This window comes from Passer montanus, unplaced genomic scaffold (assembly GCF_014805655.1).
Source record: "Passer montanus isolate IOZ18808 unplaced genomic scaffold, ASM1480565v1 scaffold16, whole genome shotgun sequence".
Taxonomy (NCBI): Eukaryota; Metazoa; Chordata; class Aves; order Passeriformes; family Passeridae; genus Passer; species Passer montanus.
In genome coordinates, this window is record NW_024363160.1 from 7,801,004 (window position 1) to 7,820,274 (window position 19,271).

The 19,271-nt window shown below is 41.3% G+C and overlaps 1 protein-coding gene across 2 annotated transcripts in view; it reads right to left on the reverse strand.

The window, feature by feature from the left end:
- The window catches only part of YTHDF3 (YTH N6-methyladenosine RNA binding protein 3), a 28,267-nt gene extending 26,571 nt beyond the window's left edge, over positions 1–1,696 (reverse strand). The window contains exons 1-2 of one of the 2 annotated variants that reach the window (XM_039702759.1): positions 1,313–1,445; positions 56–147 (exon numbers count right to left, since the gene is read on the reverse strand). Coding sequence is in view for 1 of the 2 variants with exons in the window: in XM_039702758.1 (XP_039558692.1) it covers positions 1,313–1,336 (24 nt within the window). In the remaining variant the exon portion in view is untranslated. Of the gene's footprint in view, positions 1–55; positions 148–1,312 lie in introns of both variants that reach the window. The other variant, XM_039702758.1, reaches the window with a different exon arrangement.
- Between the last annotated feature and the right edge of the window lie 17,575 nt (positions 1,697–19,271).

The window sequence follows — 19,271 nt, forward strand, 5'->3', positions numbered from 1 at the left end:
AGCACCATAAACTAACTTGGAAAAACAAATGCTAGTCCATGAAAATCTAATTCACCTTCTCACATTACTTTCAACTAAGCAGGAGTGGGTCTCCAGGCTCCACCATTCTCTTAATTTTTAGTCCTGAAGAACTCAGTATTCAGAGGTCTGAAAGTTTAGGAGGCAACCACCTCCAAGTTACTTTCATGTGCCTTTGTCTCAGAGTTACCATAAAACTGTTCAACGCTGTTTCATCTAGAGGTGCACTGGTTAGACACTGTCCTCTCCCAAAACGGGAAAAATCTCTGTAACCTGAAAAACCCCAACCACCTCATCTTTTGGGATGAATCTAATCCAGACACAAAGGCATGCAAAGGCCCACAAGAGACAGAACTAGAAAAAGTTGGGAAGAAGCAGCCTTCATAAAAGACAGAACAATGAAAAGCTAAGAGATCACTGAGCTAGAAATAAATGCTTAAAGGAAACTGGAGAGCATGCACAGAGACAAAAGAAACAGAACATTAAAGGCACAGAGAGAAAATAAAAGAAGGCAAGGGACTGCAGAGCTAAAACTTTTGGGGAGTGGCAGAAACCCATGGACGAAGCAGAGATCAAGACAGAATAGCTTCCAGCCAGAAAGAAAGACCAGCACAGGCCTAGCAAAGGCAAAAAAACCCAAATTCTAAGCCCCGTGAAGGACCAAGTTTAAAAAAATGCTGCACATCGCAAAGATAAAAACTGAGAACTACGGGAAGAAGCGAAGGCCGAGGGAAAAGAAGAAGTCAGAGGCCCGAAGGCAGAAAGGTGGGCGAGGAGAGCGAAAGGCAGGAAGAGAAAGGATGCGGTAACGGGGAGCCTGGCGGAGTTTGGGCTGCGCAAGGAGAGGAGCGGGAGCTGGGCACGGCGGGGAGCCCCGCTGCATGGCGCTCCCGGAGCGAGGAGCCGGGAGCCCGGCCGGGAAGGGCCGGCTCCCGAGCAGGTCACACACAAAGGGGGCCGCGGGCGGGGGCCGGGCGGGCAGCGCTCGGGGCTGAGCGGCGGCGGGCGGGGAGGCGGAGCGGCCCCGGCGCGGCTCCGCGGTTATAAATAGGGGCGGCCGGGCCGCCAGAGAGGCCCGCCAGCCCGGCTGCGACGGACAGCCGCTCCCCATGGCGGCGGGCAGGGAAGGAGCGAGGCAAGGAAGGAGGGAGGAGGAGGCCGCGCACCGCGCCGCCCCGGCGGCGAGGGAAGGTGCAGGTGGCCGCCCTGCCGCCGCCCTCCCCCGCCGCGGGTAACGCCGGCGCCGGGAAGAGGAGAGAGCGGGCGGCCGCCCCCCCCGCCCCGCGGGCGGTACCTGGTCGACGCTGGTGGCTGACATTCTTCACGGGGAGCCGCGATCCCCTCGCTCCGCTCCGCCTGGGCCTCGAGTGATTCCGCACGCCGGGGCCGCTCGCTCGCCTCCGCCGCCTCCTCCCCGCCGCCGCCGCCGCCTGATTGTCGCCGCCGCCGCCTGGGCTCGCTGCTGCCGCCGCCGATCGGGTTCCCGCTGGAAGGAGCCGGCCGGCCGGACGCAGCGCCGCTTCCCCCCCCTTGCTCTGGGCTCCGCTTCCCCACAATGGCGGACGAGGCTCCGGCTCCCACTTCCGCTCCGCGCCGCCCTGACCTTCCGCTCCCCCCGCCGCCGCCGTCGCCGCTGACCTTTCCCTTCCCGTCCCCGCCTCCTCCATGTCACGTGGGGCTCCAAGCCGCGCCGCGCGCGCGCGCCCTCCCGCCGTCCAGTAGCGCGGGGGGGCGTGGCTTGCGGGGAGCCGCGAGTGCGCATGCGCGCGGCGGGCGGAAGGAGCCGGGGCCGTTCCCGCCCCCCCCGGCCGGGAGTGCGCGTGCGGCTCGGGAATGCCCGGGAAGGGGGCGGTGGAAAATGGAGAGGGTTTTCTGCGCTCCACCGCGGACCTGCTGGGGCAGGGCGGTCTGGCGAGGCCGGCGGGCATCCGGCTGCGGGGCCGTGAGGCGACCCAGCGTGGCTGCCCCGAGCGGCTGTTGCTGCCTGCGGAGGGCTCGGGCGGCCTTCCCGCGGCCGCTCCTGACAGCCGTCCTCTCCTGGGTCACAGAAACACTCAATGGGTCAGGTTGGAAGGGACCGCAGTGGGGTCCAACCTCCCTGCTCAAGCAGGGTCATCCCAGAGCACACGGCACAGGATTCTATCCAGACAGTTCTGGAATGTCTGTAGGTGGGGCAGCCTGTTCCAGGGCATGGTCACCCACACAATAAAGAAGTTCTTCCGCATATTCTTCCTCCTGTGTATCGGTTCCTGTCCGTTGCCTCTTGTCCTGTTGCTTGGCATCGCGGTGAAGAGCCTGGATCCATCTTGTTGACACTTTCCCTTGAGATACCTGCACACATAGATGCGCCCCCCTCAGTCATCAGAGCCGGCCCAGCCCCCTCAGCCTTTCCTCATGAAAGACAAGCTCCAGATCCTTCGAACCAGCTCTGTGGCTCTCCGCTGGGCCGGCTGCAGTGCTGCGTGTGGAGCCCAGACGTGGGCACAGCGCTCCCGGTGCCGCTGGCACCTCCTCAGCAGGGTCGAGGGCATTGCCGGGGTCAGAGCCTGCAGCTCAGAGCCCGGCCTGGCTGCACACCCCAGGCAGGCGAGCTCCCGGGACAATGCCTGCTCATAACCCTTTATCCTGCAAACTCACACCCCTCTGCTCTGCTCCGGCCCAGGCGCCTATGCTGTTGTACAGGTTTGGTGGGAGAACACACGATGCTTCATCAAATGCAGGGGTTTTTACCTATCTGCTTTCAACTCCATCATTAATGAATAACACTGTCATTAAGTGATAGGAGAACTTTAGCAATTGTGTAGGGGCTTCCTCCTGCAGCCATCAGTAAAATCCAAGACCACTTCAACAATGCTCCAGTGAGAATTAAGTATTTATAAACTTCGTTCAGAAAAGTCAGCATTGTAGTTCATATGCTGCTTAGAGTCTGAAGGCAAGAATGCCTTACATCCAATACAATTGTGTAAACATACCTGACAGAGCAATGGGAAGGTGCATCTCTCATGACCCTGTGTCCAAGTCCCATTTAAAATTTGGTTGCATGTGTTTTTTCCTTCTCAAATTAAAGTGTTCTTTCTCTGTTTTGTCTTTTTTTTTTAACAATTGCACAAAGTGATCTTGGGGAAATAACACTTTTGAATGAAGAGCCAGTTTATAGGGGCAAATAATTTCTTAAAATTGTCAAAAAGTGAACATTATACTGGAAGCTTCCCAGAGTTTGTGTATATAAGACTTGCAGAATGCTCATTCACTCTGTTGCAGTGGAGTCTGTAGTTTGCACCACTACCCGTGAAGGAACACCCTGCAGTACAGAGGGAAGCAACAAGGATGATGTAGGTCTGGATGTGGAAAATAGGTTCTAAAAGAAAAGATTAAAAGAAATGGCCTTGATTGGGTTAGAAGGCGAAGAATGAGGCAGGGATATCATAGGAAGAAAGCAATCAAATACTTTTATGCATTTCAAACATCAAGGACAAGGACAAAATGTCATTAATTTAAATTGGAGCTGACAAGATTAAAGTTGATCTTTTATGACACCTGGATGAACTAGTTGACCTTTAGCAGATCTGCACATTTAACTTTGGATAAGACCCTTAAAACACTCTTCACAAGTAAGACTGCACTCCTGCCTCTAGCACAATTGTTAAAAAGCAAGTGGAACCCTTAGATTCAGTCTTTCAAATCATATTTCTTTCTCTTTTTTACAGTTTTTCTAATCCATAGGCAGGTATGGCGTGAGGGGATTTTCACTTCTTAGTGAAGTGTTATAATGTACATACAAAAAGGTTGAATAGGCAGAAGAAAAGTAAACAGTGAGTTTACTGTGAGTCAAGTGAGTCAAACAGAGCACAGGCTCTGGGAGGAGTGCCCACATTAGACAGTCTTCTTACTGATAGACTAGGCATTCATTTCTGCCTCTGGTTTGTTGGGGCTTTTTGTTTTCCTGGCATCTTCTATCCTTATTTCATTTAATGAAATAACTTCAGTCTTGGAACTCATTTTGGTGTGGTGATGATAAATACTGCTGTGAGAAATGTGGCTTCTAAGCTCTTTCCAGTGATGAGAGAATTCAGATCTCAGCATTTCTTAGGTCTTGGGGACTACTGGCCATGGGTACATCCCATCAAGTTACATGGTGAATACGGCACTGAGAATTCCAGTTGCAATCTTAGAGACCTTAAATCTGACATCAGTAACACCCAAAAAGAATCAGCCACAGAAGTCCATTAGGGAATCTGGTCCAGTGTAACAACAGCCTTTGAACCATCTGGTTCATAGCAAATTGCCAGTTCTCAAGATTTTATCCTGTGATCCAGGAAATGTGGGTTAATCCTCTATTTTTGGAATCATAAAATGATATTAAAATGCCAGTGTTTTAAATGGTTTTGGCCCTCCTGATTATACAAAGAAGTCTGGAAAGAAAGCAGCCAAAAACTTAAAAAACGGGCATCAGGAAAGGAAAACTCAAATTTACTACTTAACATCTCATTGGTTTTGACCCAAGGCCATTTATTTTATGAGGCTGACAGTTGGTTTTGAATATTTGGAGTTTTAAATGGTGCTTCTTTTGTAGAAGTGCCTTTGAGATAGTGCTGGCCCCTGGTGACTTAATAACATCTATATTATTTAAATATGCAATGTAATAGGGAAATAAGTAAAAGCACTATGATTTTTTATTCACTTTATCATGGTTGCTGTGATTTGTATGACAAAATCCAATGTGCTGCAAATAGTTCCAGTTTTTGATTATGTTGGTGTCTGTGTTTGCAAGTGGTTCTACATTGTTCCTCCTTATCTATACCATTAGGAATGTGGTAGAGTGAAAATTATCCTTAAAGAAAGTGCAAGTTCAGCAGGATTCCAGTCTGCATTGCAAGCTTAGGCTCAAATGAACCTTTTTGATGGGGAATAATGCAAGCCCCTGAGGACTTACTGGAATGCTCTCTGGCAATTAGTTCTGTAATATTATAGTTCAAGTTCCGGCCTTATGTGGCTCTAGAGACTTTGGAAATATATATGGTTCATTTTTCAAAATGCTTTTAGGCCTCTTTTTGATCCCCTCTAATTTTCCATCGTTCAGTAGTTAGGTTCAGGAATATTGTTTGTGATCTGAGCTATGATGGTTTGATTCCACCACCCTTTGCCATCAGATTATCGTACTGAAGGTCTGCGTCATCTGTGTGCATGACTTGCAGAGTTGGTGCCAGTGGAGCCATTTCTAGGCCACTCTGCTGGCAGTTTTCTGAATTGACTTAATTGGGCAGGGAGTGCCAACCAACAGGAATATTTTCATCAGGACTCCCATTTCCTCGTGGCTCTTTGAAATGCATATCAGACAGACATGTGTTCATGACCCTGGAAAGGACTTGGGGCCCTTCTAGAAATGGAGCTCTAGACTGCAACAATGCTCAGGAGGAGGACAGTTTTAGTTTGTTTAACCTTGAAATCAGTAGGTTCTTATCAAAGTATTCCCTGTTACATTCAGCAAAACCTTTTAGATTTTCTCATTTTAGCATAGTTATCGTGCCAACCTAAAAGCAAACTTAAAGGATGACTGTATTTACCATTTTGAGATACCTTTTTCACTTTAGCTTCACTGGACAAAACCAGAAGAAGAGCATTCATATTTTTTTAAAAGTGAGGAAAACTTTATGGTAACGATTTCTTTGGGAATGATTGAGATTTAATACACAAGTTCTGAAGTGCTCAGAAAATGCAGAGAAGTTTCTCTTCTTAACCATTAAAATGTAAAAAAAAACCACCATGATTTTCTCCTACATCTCCAAGATTGCCACTGGACTGTAAAACGGGTGCTTTGTCAAGTCTTGGCTGCGCACAGAAAATGGCTCCAAGAATCCTAAAAACTAATACTAGGCAACAGACAAATTGTAAATAACCTGCTTCCTCTGTTTCTCAGTGTAGGTGAACTGTAGCTCAGAAGAATTATGAAAATATTTCTTAAATAAGTAGAAAATACTTGCTACTAGTAGTCTTCTGTTTCTCCTGTCTCAAATAACATAAAAAATACATCAGTGCATTATGATCTAGTCTTGGTGATCGACCATCTCCAAACAGCAAGCTGGACTATGTGGCCTTCAGATATCCCCACTAACCAATACTTTTATTATTTTCTGTGAGTGAGAAAATCTGTGAATGACTCATGAGACAAAGTCAAAGCTCAGGTGTTGGTGAGTGCTGATGAACATGCCTTCCAGAATGTCCGAGTTATTGGCACTCCTCCAGCTGCCCCTTGGCTTTAGCTGGGGTCAAGAGGTTGGGATGCCCAACTTCATCTGGCATAAAGTATCATTGCATTAATGAAAGTCCTCAAAACATGGGTTATAAAGGAGTGGCAAACAGAGCTCAGCTGCAGATAAATAATTTCCCTCTGTATGCATGAAACTTAATAGTTCTGAACTATTAAATATAGGACTAAATAAAGACTTTGTCATATATTATTTACTCATTAGTTATTCAATTAAATGTTCTGCCCCCTGTGAGAATTCATTTCTGTGTTGAAGTCCAGAGCAGATCTCAGCTTCCATCAAGCATTTTTTCACAATATTTGAACAGTTCTGAATGTATAGTAGCACCTACATGGCAGGGTATTTCAAAATATGCAACAGGCATTCTGGAAAATACACTGGTCATAAAAGTGATAAAGCTATACAGTATGTTAATGTTGTTGACACAGTTTTTGGGAATGAGGAAATACAAGTTTGCACTAAGGAAAGAATTTCAGCTAAAACATTGTATGAAAGTACTCCAAAATTATATGATAGACTGCAAATAACCATAGTATAAAATTACAATTGATGGACAATCAAATAGAATATAATAGCTCAAAGCTATCACTGTGACAAATTAAAGCAGCTAAATTAGTGTATACTCTCTTTAAAATAGAAATTGCTGCATTTAAGCAACAATGATTTCACCTCCTAGATACTTTGATTTTATTTCCTTTGTTATGCAGTGTGTTATTTTTAGTGGTCTCCATTATCTGGGAGCATGAGGCAAGACAGAAGCTTTTCACACTGGCGAGTTCTCCACAGAGATACTAATGTATACTAAAGTATTGGTATATTGGATACCAGTGTGTGCTAGATGTTTGGCTGAAGGGAACATGTAGCCATGTCACAGCAGGCTGTATCTACAACAATGATTAGTTACTGACAGATCTGCTCTTGTTAGTTCTTATGAAAGACAGTCTTAAAAATTAAATGTATATGCCTTATGTTACTTACATCCTCTCTGTGAAACCCTTCTGTCCATCAGTCTCTTTTTTAGTTTAAATACCACTCATATTTTGTGTGAAATGAATGTCTCTTACTGCCCTTGCTCCTAATCAAATAGAGCAATCTATCTTTTGATGTACAAATTGCTCATCCCTATTGCCTGCTTGAAGCTGGGCTCTGCCATCATCCTGACTACAGCCCGAGGGCTACAGAAGGTTACCAGTAGATGGAGTTTATATAGCTGGGTTACTTCTGCTCTGCTTCATAGCACTATTTGTATTTTCCCTAGTCCATTAGCAAACTGCCTGTTCCTACCTGTCTCAAGATATTCCATATGCCAGATCAGAAAAAGCGTAGAACTATTGTACAGACACTTCTAGATACCCCCCTTGGTGACCTCTAGTAAGAAAAGCTTCTCTAGTTCCATTTAGGCTGTTGCATTTTTACTCCAGCACAGCTGCTTACATGTTTCATCCATGTGTCAAGATTTGGTTTTGATGAGCTGTAGGTAAATATACACAAAGCTAGTCTTTTAGGAGCCTCACATGCTAGCCTGCTTGCCTGAGAATATGCACAGAATGCTATTCTCTAGTTTTAGTTTAACTTCATCATTTCCTTATGCTCAAGAAAATTTGTCAGGAACTATTCCATTATTATTTCAAAGACAATCTGTGATTTCCACCTCAGACATTAGATTCAAGAATAATCTTTGTTGTTAAAATAAAGTAAGACATGGTGTGGATTTGTCACCTGTTCCATAAATTTGCTTTGGTGCTTATTTTGGAAAAGAAGTATTAAATACACTATGGAAAGGGTGCACGATTTTACCACTTTATTTGTAATTTGTAATTTTTGTTTGCCATAGTGAAAAATAAACTTTCCTGAAGTCCTATTCTGCAAGTGACTGCATCATTTTGATGCCTGCAGTCCTGATTGTTTCATTAGATAAATGAAGTATTTTTTACTGCCTGGCTCTTCATGTCACAGCAGGGCCCTATTTATTTTTTCCCCCTAAAACTTTTTTTTTTTTTTTTCAGAAATGGCAGAAAGTTGGCTCTTTTTCACAGGATTCTCTGGTTTTCATTCTTGCTCAAGAAGTCCTGCAACTTTTGTCTTTGCTAAAATGAGTGGTTTGGCTCTGCTCCCAGCATCCATACCACATCCCATTCCACTAATCTGATTTCTAATCTTGGGAAATTTTCACCAATTTTAAAACCTTAAAGAACTTTCTAAAATCCTTCTCTCAGCAGTGCTTGCATTTTTTTTCCTAGATGCTTTTTGCTGTGAGGTTTGCATAGTGGTCAAATTTAAGAGTCATGCAGCACAGTGCTGTAGATGTTGGCTGCTAAGCAGAAGAAGAGGGACTGGAAGGTTATCTCCAGCACTAGCTCCAAGCTCACTTGCTCTGGAAGATCTGGAGAGAATTAAAGCAATCCCTCTCTCCAACCCCTGTGTCTAGAGCCTGCTGTCTATAAATGGATGTCTATGCAAGATGAGTTACCTATTAATGTTGTCAGAATGAGACCTATGAATCAAAACATTTGATATTCTGTGTTTGCACCACTCTAAAATAATACAAATCTGGGAATGGAAGAAGTTTTCTTTTCTCCAAAATATGTAGGACCTCCACCTACTTTGTCAGCACAGCCACTCAGCATCCCCAGGATTAAGGTATTTATAGCACATTATTTGGGCACAAAATAAATACGTTTTATTTATATTTAAATATCCAGATATTTACAAAGAAATACCATGAACAAATAGGCACCAAAGTGGAATTCCCCCATTAGTATATGTAGGAAGAGTGCAAGTTAAATTCTGTTTTAAAGGAGAGATATCTTTAATGTACCACATACAGACCAAACCAACTTAGATAATTCCAAAAGAAAGATAAAATTGTGTTGATTGGTAGATAATACATTCATCATATGCCTTCAGTCAACCATTAGTAACTACATTTCCTCATTAATTACAAATGTCTGTTCTTTATCTCTGCTTGTAGCTCTGTGTTACTTACAAGAAAGGATTTATTTCCTGTCATGCCTTCCTGTAAAATAGCAAGTTAAATCTAGACTCTGAGTTCAGTGTAAAATGCATAAAAATATTTTAAATATACAAAAGTTAGACCCTTTTTTCCCCAAATATAGATTAATTGAATGAATAAATATAAATACAGATGAAATAGCTAATTAGATTATGGAACCCATAAGCTATTGTCTATTGTGAACCATTTTCATTTTAACAGCCTCATCAAAGAGAGATATACAATCCTTGCTATATTTCATTCCAGACATAGAGGCTGTCCATATTTTGAAGCTTTTCATTAACTTATGTAACCAAACATCTGATCAGGTGCTGGATTAACACCATTAATTCTGGTCCATTCAAAAGTGTTTACACGGAAGAGAACTCAGGATTATTTTTTTTCTAAGTGGTTTTTGCTTTCAGTTACTTCACTGATTTCTGTTTTCGGCTGTTTTGATCTTTCAGATCAGTACCTGCATCTTATAAATGTTCATGATGATTCTGGCATGACAGGTTTTCTCTTACTGTGACACTTCACAGTACTCTTTCTATTTTAGTTGCCTAGTCATGGCCATTTCTATTATCTGATCTTACCTGCAAGGTCTGACATTAAGCCCCCTAATTAGACAAGGCACTCAAGGTTTGGTCCCAGTCCTGTGTCAAGGTAAACTTAGTTTACTTTAGACTAATCACCCATCACTTTAAAGATCACAGTATTTATTAATTTTAATCAAATCTCAGTTTCTTGCAACAATAATTCTGAGGTCTTGCCAAAAAATGCTTTTCATGGGTAATATGTAATGCATGAATTATATACATTAAGATGTGCTACTCAGATCAAATACAGAATTTTAAATAAGTAATAATCCCTCTATAATTAAATTAAATCGGCAAGAAGAATAAAAATTTTAACAGTGTATTGATTAATGTTATATTTGTTGTAGGTAATTGCTCAGATAGGACATCTATCAAGTGTCTCTAAGCTTAATATACTACATTTTAAAAATTATATGCTTATGTAATTATATGGCCACATTTGACTGCCTGGTGAACAAGATTAGAAATACTTTCTTTCTTTGGTTAGTTATTTTCCAGTGTTAAAATAATGACTACTCAGTCTTTTGAACTTGTTTCCATTTAGAGGAAGAAGAATTTTATTTTTCTTTACTCAGGAAATTCCGAAAATTAAAGGACATATCCATCTTAATGTCTTGGGTATAATGAATTGGGAAGGGAATGTCCTACACTGAGGCTCAGTAAGAGCCAAATTTTGTGCGTACTAAGCAGTACTTGTTCACCCTTATTAACTTAGTGTTTTTCAAAGCTGTTGTGACTTGCAAGCAATGAACAAGCAGTCAAATAGCAAGTTTTAAAGAGGGGAGGCTGACAGCTGCCATTCATACCTTAAAAAGAAAACATATTTTGCTCCTTGCTTTTGTTTTGGTAGCTTTTTAAATAGATCCACTAGGTGGTGCTTGAAATATAAGGGCAACTGGAAATCATTGTGACTAAGAAATATTATTATAATTCCTTAGTCAACACTCCAACAGGAATATTCTTGGCAACAGGAATAAGATTGCTATCCAAATGCTTGGGCTCCTCCTTTTCCAGAATTGAGTGTTCTGTTTCGGAAGTAAAACTAGATGTTCACCATAATGGAGATGTACTGCTCTCCGTAATAAATTTCAGTGGTTCTTCACCTTTGGTACCCTCAGAATAGATTGTTTTCCATTAGTGTTTTTGGCATTTGAATAAAAAGTTTATGTCCAGACTCAAAGTGATTTGGATAAGTAGTTCTTTAAATACATTAAATAAAGACAAATCTTGGCGTTGCCTGAATGCTTCATCACTCACAGGAGAAGTTTAACTTCCAGCAAGGAACACAGGAAGACTGTTGTGATATTACAGCACATGGCCAGGGGAAGGGGCAGGAAGGCCCCTATGGCCAGTTATGCAGGTATGAATTATGGACACTATTCCAATTTCCCTGTGGAGACCAAGGCTTGTTTTCTTAAGTTATTCTTTAACCATGTGCTGTGCAATCATTCATCCTAATATAAATCAGCTTTTTTGGAGCTGTAAAAAAAGGATAGTTGCCCCAGACTTCTTGGTTAGTTGTGCATCAGTCAGTTGCCCAATAATTCTCCTACTTTGCAATCTGACAATAAAAGCTTCTGACAAAATTATTTGTTCCTAACACTGCCTCCCTTTCCAGTGCCCCAGTGGGAACTTGAAGTCCCTGCAGCTTCCAGGAGAAGCTGTGACACCTGTAGCCTTCAGGCCACTCTAGTTTCCTCTGCTGCCGTGAAGGTGAAATTCTGGTGATGCAGGCCTACCTTGGCATGTGGTTTTGAGGGAAGTGCCTTTCAAAAGGCATTTCTCTGTTTCTTGCAGACTCCGGGACAACAAACTCCTTTAATTCCTATGGTAAGGGGACGGTAGATGGAGGAGAGGGAGGAAACACATTGAACTTGTGCCTGTCCTTTTTCCTTGCTTATGCACCTCAGGCAGGTGGCTGAGGACACTCACACCACCTGTTCAAATCTTGCCCAAGAACCAAGGTGGCAAAGGTGAGACCATGAGAGGGATCTGATTGATGAGGCAGGTCTAGGAGGGCTTCAGGTCTGGGGTGAGGGAACTGAAGAACTGAAGTGGGGGAGCCCAGTGGGAAACTCAGGGTGAGACTGAGGGTGGGGCAGGAATTGGAGGTTCTGCACTAGGAGTTATTGATGATTAGGAAAAGCAAACTAACCATAGCTGGAATAGTTTAAGAGACACAGAACAAATTTAGAGTTAGTCAAGCTTCTGTTATTCATAGAAAAATTGTTTAAAATTACTACATGAAGGAAAAGCATGTGTGAATTGCCAATTTGAAGAGATTCTAGAGAGCTTGTTACTAAGATCTCTAAAGGGTGCACACGTGAACCTGGAGAATTCAGACCTAATTACTGCTAAGTGCACTGCAGTGAGATTTCATCTGTCATTTAGGTGTAGCAGTCTGATTTGCTCATGGCCAAAGCGCAAAGGCCCTTTTAACTACAAGGGTGGGAAGCAGAGTAAGGTGTACAAACTAGGATGATGCACATGGGAAGCTAACTTTTCACCTTTACATGTCCACATCATGTCAAGTATTTTTCAAGTTTAAATTGTAGTCTATGAAGAAACAGCCTAAGGATATTGATCTTAAAGAAAATTAAGGCTTTGGGTCACTGGAAAGCTATAGAGAATAAACTTATCAGAAACTCAGCATTTTGTAGACCGATAATTTACAGGACATGAAAAAATAGGCCTAATTATCTGCATTGCATCTTGGAATAATGATGATATCCATAATCTGAAATATGTAAATTAGAAAATGTTAGTGCAGCTCTTAATTATATATGAAGTTGACTGTTGAAAAGCTTCCTCCTCATTTTCTTTGTTATTGTAGATCTGAAATGGATATACAAGTTTTATAAAGACACTATTTTCTTTCTTCATTTTGTTGTTGCTGCTAAAGTTTAACACCAAGTTTTAGTTTTGCACCTGAGTCCCTCTTTTTCTCATTCGCCAAACTGCCAAAAGTCAAAGTCTTTCTTTTAAACCAGAAGTCACATTTGGGTAGATAAGGTTGTAGATTTTATTCTTTATTTAGCTTATTTATTCACTAAGTTTGTGGTGAGTTTTAACAACTTAGTTCTTATTTTACCGCTTCTGTTTAATTTTCTTCTGAGGGGGCTGATAAAATATTTATTCATGGCAACGTGAGTCTGCTGCATAGTCAGGGCCAGAACAGTAGTTTGTCATCTCAGCAGAGAGCCAAGAAAGAAGCCCTTGGTTCTGTGAGTCCTCAAAGTAGGGAGGGAGCTACTCCCTGTGCCAGTCTCAGGATAGACCATCTTCAAATTAGGATGAAGAAGGAGCATACTCTGAGGATTTACCTTTTCGGTGTAAATCTACATAACTGAGTGGTGTCGGTGTTTTAGAAACATTTCTGGGGTGATCTGTAAGACAGAAAATGGTAAGTTTACAAAGAAGTCAGTCTGAAGACAGGACTGCAGAAATATGCCTTAATTGAAAGCCAGGCCACACATCCTTTGCAAAGGGGAGAAAATAAGTTTCTTAGCTTTTTAAAAGCTAGAGAAATAGTGGGTAAAGATGTCCTAAAAGCATAGTTTCTGTACTTTTTCACCAGGCTCTCTCACAGAATGAAGATGATTAAAGAGGATGAGTAATCAAGGTGTGTGTGATGAATTAAACATTGAATATGTAAGGAAAACAAACAAACAAGCAAACAAAAAGCTGGAATGAATCACTGTTTCTCCAGATAAAAGGAGGTTAGTAACAGACCATACTAGATATATGCATTAAGACCATATTACTTTTGTTTGGAAGCAAAACTTTTTACCCACTCAGTCTAAAAATAGTTTAATGAGATGGAAATAACTATTGGAAACCAAAGATGAGATACCTTACTTCTTTTCTACAGGACAGAGATGACTAATAACAGTTCTGAGATAGATTACACTATGTGATCTGTTTTGTGCTTGTATTTCCATCAGATATATATCAAATGCCATTTATTTCTCTGCAATTGGTCATGCATTTTAGGGTTATCACATCCACTTCTCACTTCCAAAACATTTATCTGGCAACTAACATGTTCGTATGGCTTCCAGGCTTCCTCTGATGGATGATTAGCCAACAGCCTCATCCTCACAGCATAATCCTTGCTGCTGTGCAGATGTCATTTTTCTGCCTGTCATTTTGGCTATACCTGAACATCAAGCTCTTCTGTGTCTTCATTGCTAGATCATACCTTTATTTTTTTTTAGTAATTTCACAGAATGAATTATTAAAAAAAAAAAAAAAAAGGATTGAATTCCCTTTGTCTACTCATAAATTGAATTTCTCATTTTCTCATTCACATTATGGTTGTCTCATTTATTGAGACCTTGTTCTGGTTTTGTCGGATTCAGTCTTGCCCTGCTCACACCCATCCACATGGCTGATACACTGTGCACATCTGAAAGTGTTAGCTCTCTGTGTCTTTCTGTATACTCCAATTTATCTGTGACATCAAACCTAAGATACTTATTCTCAAATCAAAACACTTTTTATTGTGGCCATTTAACCAATGCATCAGCTTTTCTTTAGCAGTGAGTTAGAATTTGGTGCAGGCCAGCTTCTGCCTCACCGTTGGGAAAAGCCTTTCAAAAGGAGTTTGCTGCTTTCAACCCCTCCTTGAAGCTCTCATCTAGGCCATTTCTAGGCTTCTCTAGAACTGGGCTGCAGGCATGCAATAATTTAGGCTTCTTATTTTGACCAGTATGGTTCCACTGTTTTCCTGTCTAATTCTGTCTTTGTGTGTCTTTCTTATATGCAGATATAGGCTGCCCAAGGCCAGAGACAAACACATCTGCACAGAACCTATGAAAATGAGAGCAACATCAACCGTAGTAGTAGTACCATCAATGCATATTATTCACCTTTTGGCATGGGTTTTTTTTTTTTTTTGGCATCACAGGTATCTTTTCAAGTTAGCCACATTATGGAACTACCTTTTAAGTCCTTCCATGCTCATGGCTTTTATTGAATTTCACTGCTACGGTACTGGACTCCTTTTCCTGGACAGCTGAAAGGACATCACAGGAAAGACTTGTTTCATTGCCTAGGAACAGGTCTGTCCTCTGGCTACCTTCATGCACTAAAAGAAAGGAGAACATTGACAGAAGATAGAAATGGCTCACATTGACAGAAGATAGAAATGGCTCATGCATGCTTCCTTCCAATGGTGCTGCATTGAGATTATGAATATGATTATTAGCAGCAATATAGAAAGTGTGGTTGTGTTTGAGGGTCCCAGGATGAGAGAAGGGATGAGATTGTTATGTTATGTTATGTTATGTTATGTTATGTTATGTTATGTTATGTTATGTTATGTTATGTTATGTTATGTTATGTCCAGACCACATTCCACAGCCATCAGATAGTTATTGTTTACATTTCTTTTCTGAGGCTTCTCAGCAGAAATAGGAGAAAAATCCTAGCAAAGGATTTTCATAAAATATCATGGTGACAAGAAAGCATTCTTTTCTATTTAAATTTACTGAAGAAAGTGAAGAAATTCAAGAATAAAAATGCCTAATTCATTTATTAACTCATCTGAGTCAGTTAATACCCAGTGATTGCCCATCTGGATTGAAGTTTATATCTCACTGAAGGACTCAAATATTGTTTTATTTGGCAGGCAGGGGTCTAAGTAAACAGGATTTCCCTGAAGTAGCAAGGAATTATGATGCAATGTGGTTATTTATTAGCTTTGGTTTTACTGTCAGGGAGATGGGCAAATAGTACCCTAATGCTTAGAACTTACATGGGTCAAACTATTTGCACTGCCTAGACTCTGCCCAACTTCTTTGTAAGTTCCTAGAGATAAGCTTCTCAATAGACATAATTTTGAGAAGCCCTATTATCCTCCTTTGATACTTTGTGCAAGTTTAAGCACGTTTGAAAATCAAGCCGTTCATCTGGATTTTGCAATAAAGCTCCTCAGAATAATTTCTTTGAAGGAGATATTCCTCGTTTAAACTCAAAGCTTTCACAGAGGTTAACCAGTCTGCATGTAGAGAGATCTGCCAGTTTGGTTTGATTTTCTGTCCTGAAATGTTCAATGTTGACGATCTAGTCAGTGTAAGTACAGTGTCTAAATATCCATCTGACATTTTAAATTCAAATACAAATGTTTTGATACAGAATGCTCTCATAGGTTTTGGGGTTTACAATACAAAATGAAAGCAAATTTTCTAATCTTGGAATGCAGTAAATGGATGGTTGTCCTCTGGACAGATTTATTTGCATTCATTATAAATAACTTGTTATTTGAAAAACATACAGAGAAGTTCTTGTTCACAGTTTAAAGAAATAGCATTTTAAAGCTAATTAGTCTTTCTCTTTAAAATCAACTTTCCTGTGGGGTAAAAAAAATGTGAGAGTGAAATATTGGTCCTACTGATGAAATCTGCTTTCTATTTGACTAGGAGAAATTAATTTTGATAGTGAGGCATACCAGTCTTAGTTTTACAATACCCAGCAGATGAAGGTATTACATCTCTACTTCTCGTCACTCTGCTTACTTTCATCTGCAATCCTTGCTGCAAATAGTTATCAGCCAGAATTTGCTCATGGGTCCTGACAGTGTCAGTGCACCTTATCTGCCACAACATATGGCTCTTTGCTGCACACCCTGCATGTAAAAGTAATGAAAACTAAATGAAGGCCTACTTTGATTGTGCCTTTGGAACATTTCTCTGGTACACTGTATGTTTTAACTGTCTATAGAAAATGAGGGATCTCTTATCCAATATTTATTTTATTTAATTTTATCGCTGCAAAAGCTTGTACCAACATTGCTTCATCATTACTGACTGTTTGTCAGCAATGTAAACCTTTGTTTCCCCAGTGACATTTTTTACCATGGTGTGAATTAGGACACCTAATGTTGTGATTGTACATTTTTCAAGGTTTTCAGGCATCATCATTGCTTTTACATAAGCTTTATAAAATGGTAGACTCTCAAAATCAGTGCCAAAATTCCTGTCGTCTACCATTTTAAATACAGCAGGTGGGGTTAAGGCTAATCAATTGATATAGCAAATCCTATTAGAGTCATTTAGGTTAGACTTTAACTATTACTTAGGTTCCTAATTCTCCTTTAATCTGAGTTAAGATGAGGTGCATAAATAAAGTTACCATGTTAGATCTAGGAGCTTTGGATAATCCCACCCTCCAACATACAACCTACAGTTTTGTGTATGATTTAATTTATTCTCAAGGAAATAAATGGGATCACATTGCCTGGCCTTCTCTCTGTCTGTCAGTCAGACTCTGTCCTGTCTCTCTCTCTGTTTCTCTCTCTCTCTCATAACTTTTGAACCCAAGAGCTAATGCTGACAACAAACAGAAAGGCGAGGGCACAAAGGTATTTAGTGCTTACAAAGTATAATGCTTGGAGCATTATCTGCAGCACGAATTCCACTGCCCTCACCTCTCTCCTGTCCACACAGGCTCACGGGTCAGCCCGTGTGTGGGTCACAGCCAGCACAGCACCACTGTCCCTGTCAGGCAGAGGATCCTACCTCAGCTCCAGGAACAGCCCACACAGAGAAGGCAGCAGGCCTCCACCATCTGCTGAGGATGCTGAAGGAACTTGAAACACTGGTCACCTGGAAACTAGGTCACATTGACTTCATCATCTAAAACCTGTCAGTTGCTAACTTGCAACAGCCAACAATGGACAGTCACTTCTCAACACAGATTCTGGAAAAAGACTCCTGAAAACCACACATTTCCTCTGAAATTATATCGACAGACTTTATGTAAAAGTAGCTGTTCTCTGGACCTCCACAACTTTGCTGTCTAGCAAAGGGAAAAAAATTTGGACATATCCCAGTGACAGCAGCCCTACTGAAGAGCTGACATTGGTGCCTACCATGCAGAAAGTTCTCCAGTCTAGACTGACTCTATGACATGCCACCAGATCCAGACACATTATAATCCAATTTCAGTTCACACTGGGTAGTATTTCTAACCCCTTAGGTTTATCTCATCATGATCCCCCGTGATCAGCAAAGAGGATGGGTACTATTTCAGGAAGAACAGAAATCTATCCACAGGCTAGGGTTCTAATGTGGCTTCTCACACTTGGGCTCTTTTGTAAATAAAATATCAATGCCCAAGCCTGTGAAGCTTTATGCCATCAAGGCAGTGGACAGTGATTTTGCCTGCTAATAAAAGTACATTAAGAAATTCAGTGGAGATGATTTGCCTTCAGGTGGAAACAGAGAAGCTGGTGTTAAATGGAATTAAGTTGTCAATGACTCATCTTAAAGTTTTCTGTGTGTTAACACAATACAAATTGCAGGCAGCATAGACCCATTTTTAATTCAGTATGTGAAAGGAAAATTATGATAGCAGAGTAGGAGGAAGAGATGAGAGTTAAGGAACCTACACAAGTCTTTTCTCCCCTTGTATATAGTGTGATGCATATTCTCACAGCCATGTGACAGGGCTGGGTCTACTGAGTCCTTACTGCTTTCAGAACATGCTCAGACTTCGAGAGCATGTCCACATACCTGGCAGTGAACAAGCATCACTTCTGCATGCAGTTTGATACAGATGATTCATACTCTTGCTACAGCAAGACAGCAGGATCAAAGACATCGTAGCTCAGTCAGTCCTTGAGTGACCCTGCCAGTTCCTGGCCTTCAATGTTTTTCATTATCTCATCACCCACTGAGGATTGCAGTGTCTTACAGAGCAAAGTAGGTTTAATTTAAGTAGAAGCTTGGGCTGTGCTTATATTACACATTTTTTTAAAATTATTTTTACACCAAGATGGTTTTGCAAATAGTCTGTTGTGGTGTAAAATAAAAGGCAGAGCAAAGTAGGTTTAATTTAAGTAGAAGCTTGGGCTGTGCTTATATTACACATTTTTTAAAAATTATTTGCATATAGTTTTGCATATAGTCTGTTGTGGTGTAAAATAAAAGACAAGTTCTTTGCCATGGACCTACCAGCTGGGACTGCTGAATTACACTACAGAGTAAGACTTTCAAAGGCTGTTACTAATTTGCTGAGTCACCAACCAACCTCACTACACAGTATGTTATAAGCTTTTAGTCCAGTACAATAGAAAAAGGTTTGAAATAGTTTCAAACAATGCCACCAGCACCAGGGAGTAGACAGACGACAGGAGGATGGGTCATGGAGAAATTCAGACAGAAAATCAGAAAGTATACACTGCAGCCAGACCTGCTACACTTCAGGGTTTCAGTGAAAGGCTTGTGTCTTCAGCACTACTAGGCTGAAGTATTCTTACAGAATGGATTCAGAAAAGGGTGACAATGATTTACACTCCTTTTTGCTGTACAAAATGGTCACCCTTCAGATACAGTAATGAGCTCCCAATTCAATTTTGCTTAGCTTGAAAGATTTCACAATAATATTCCAGTT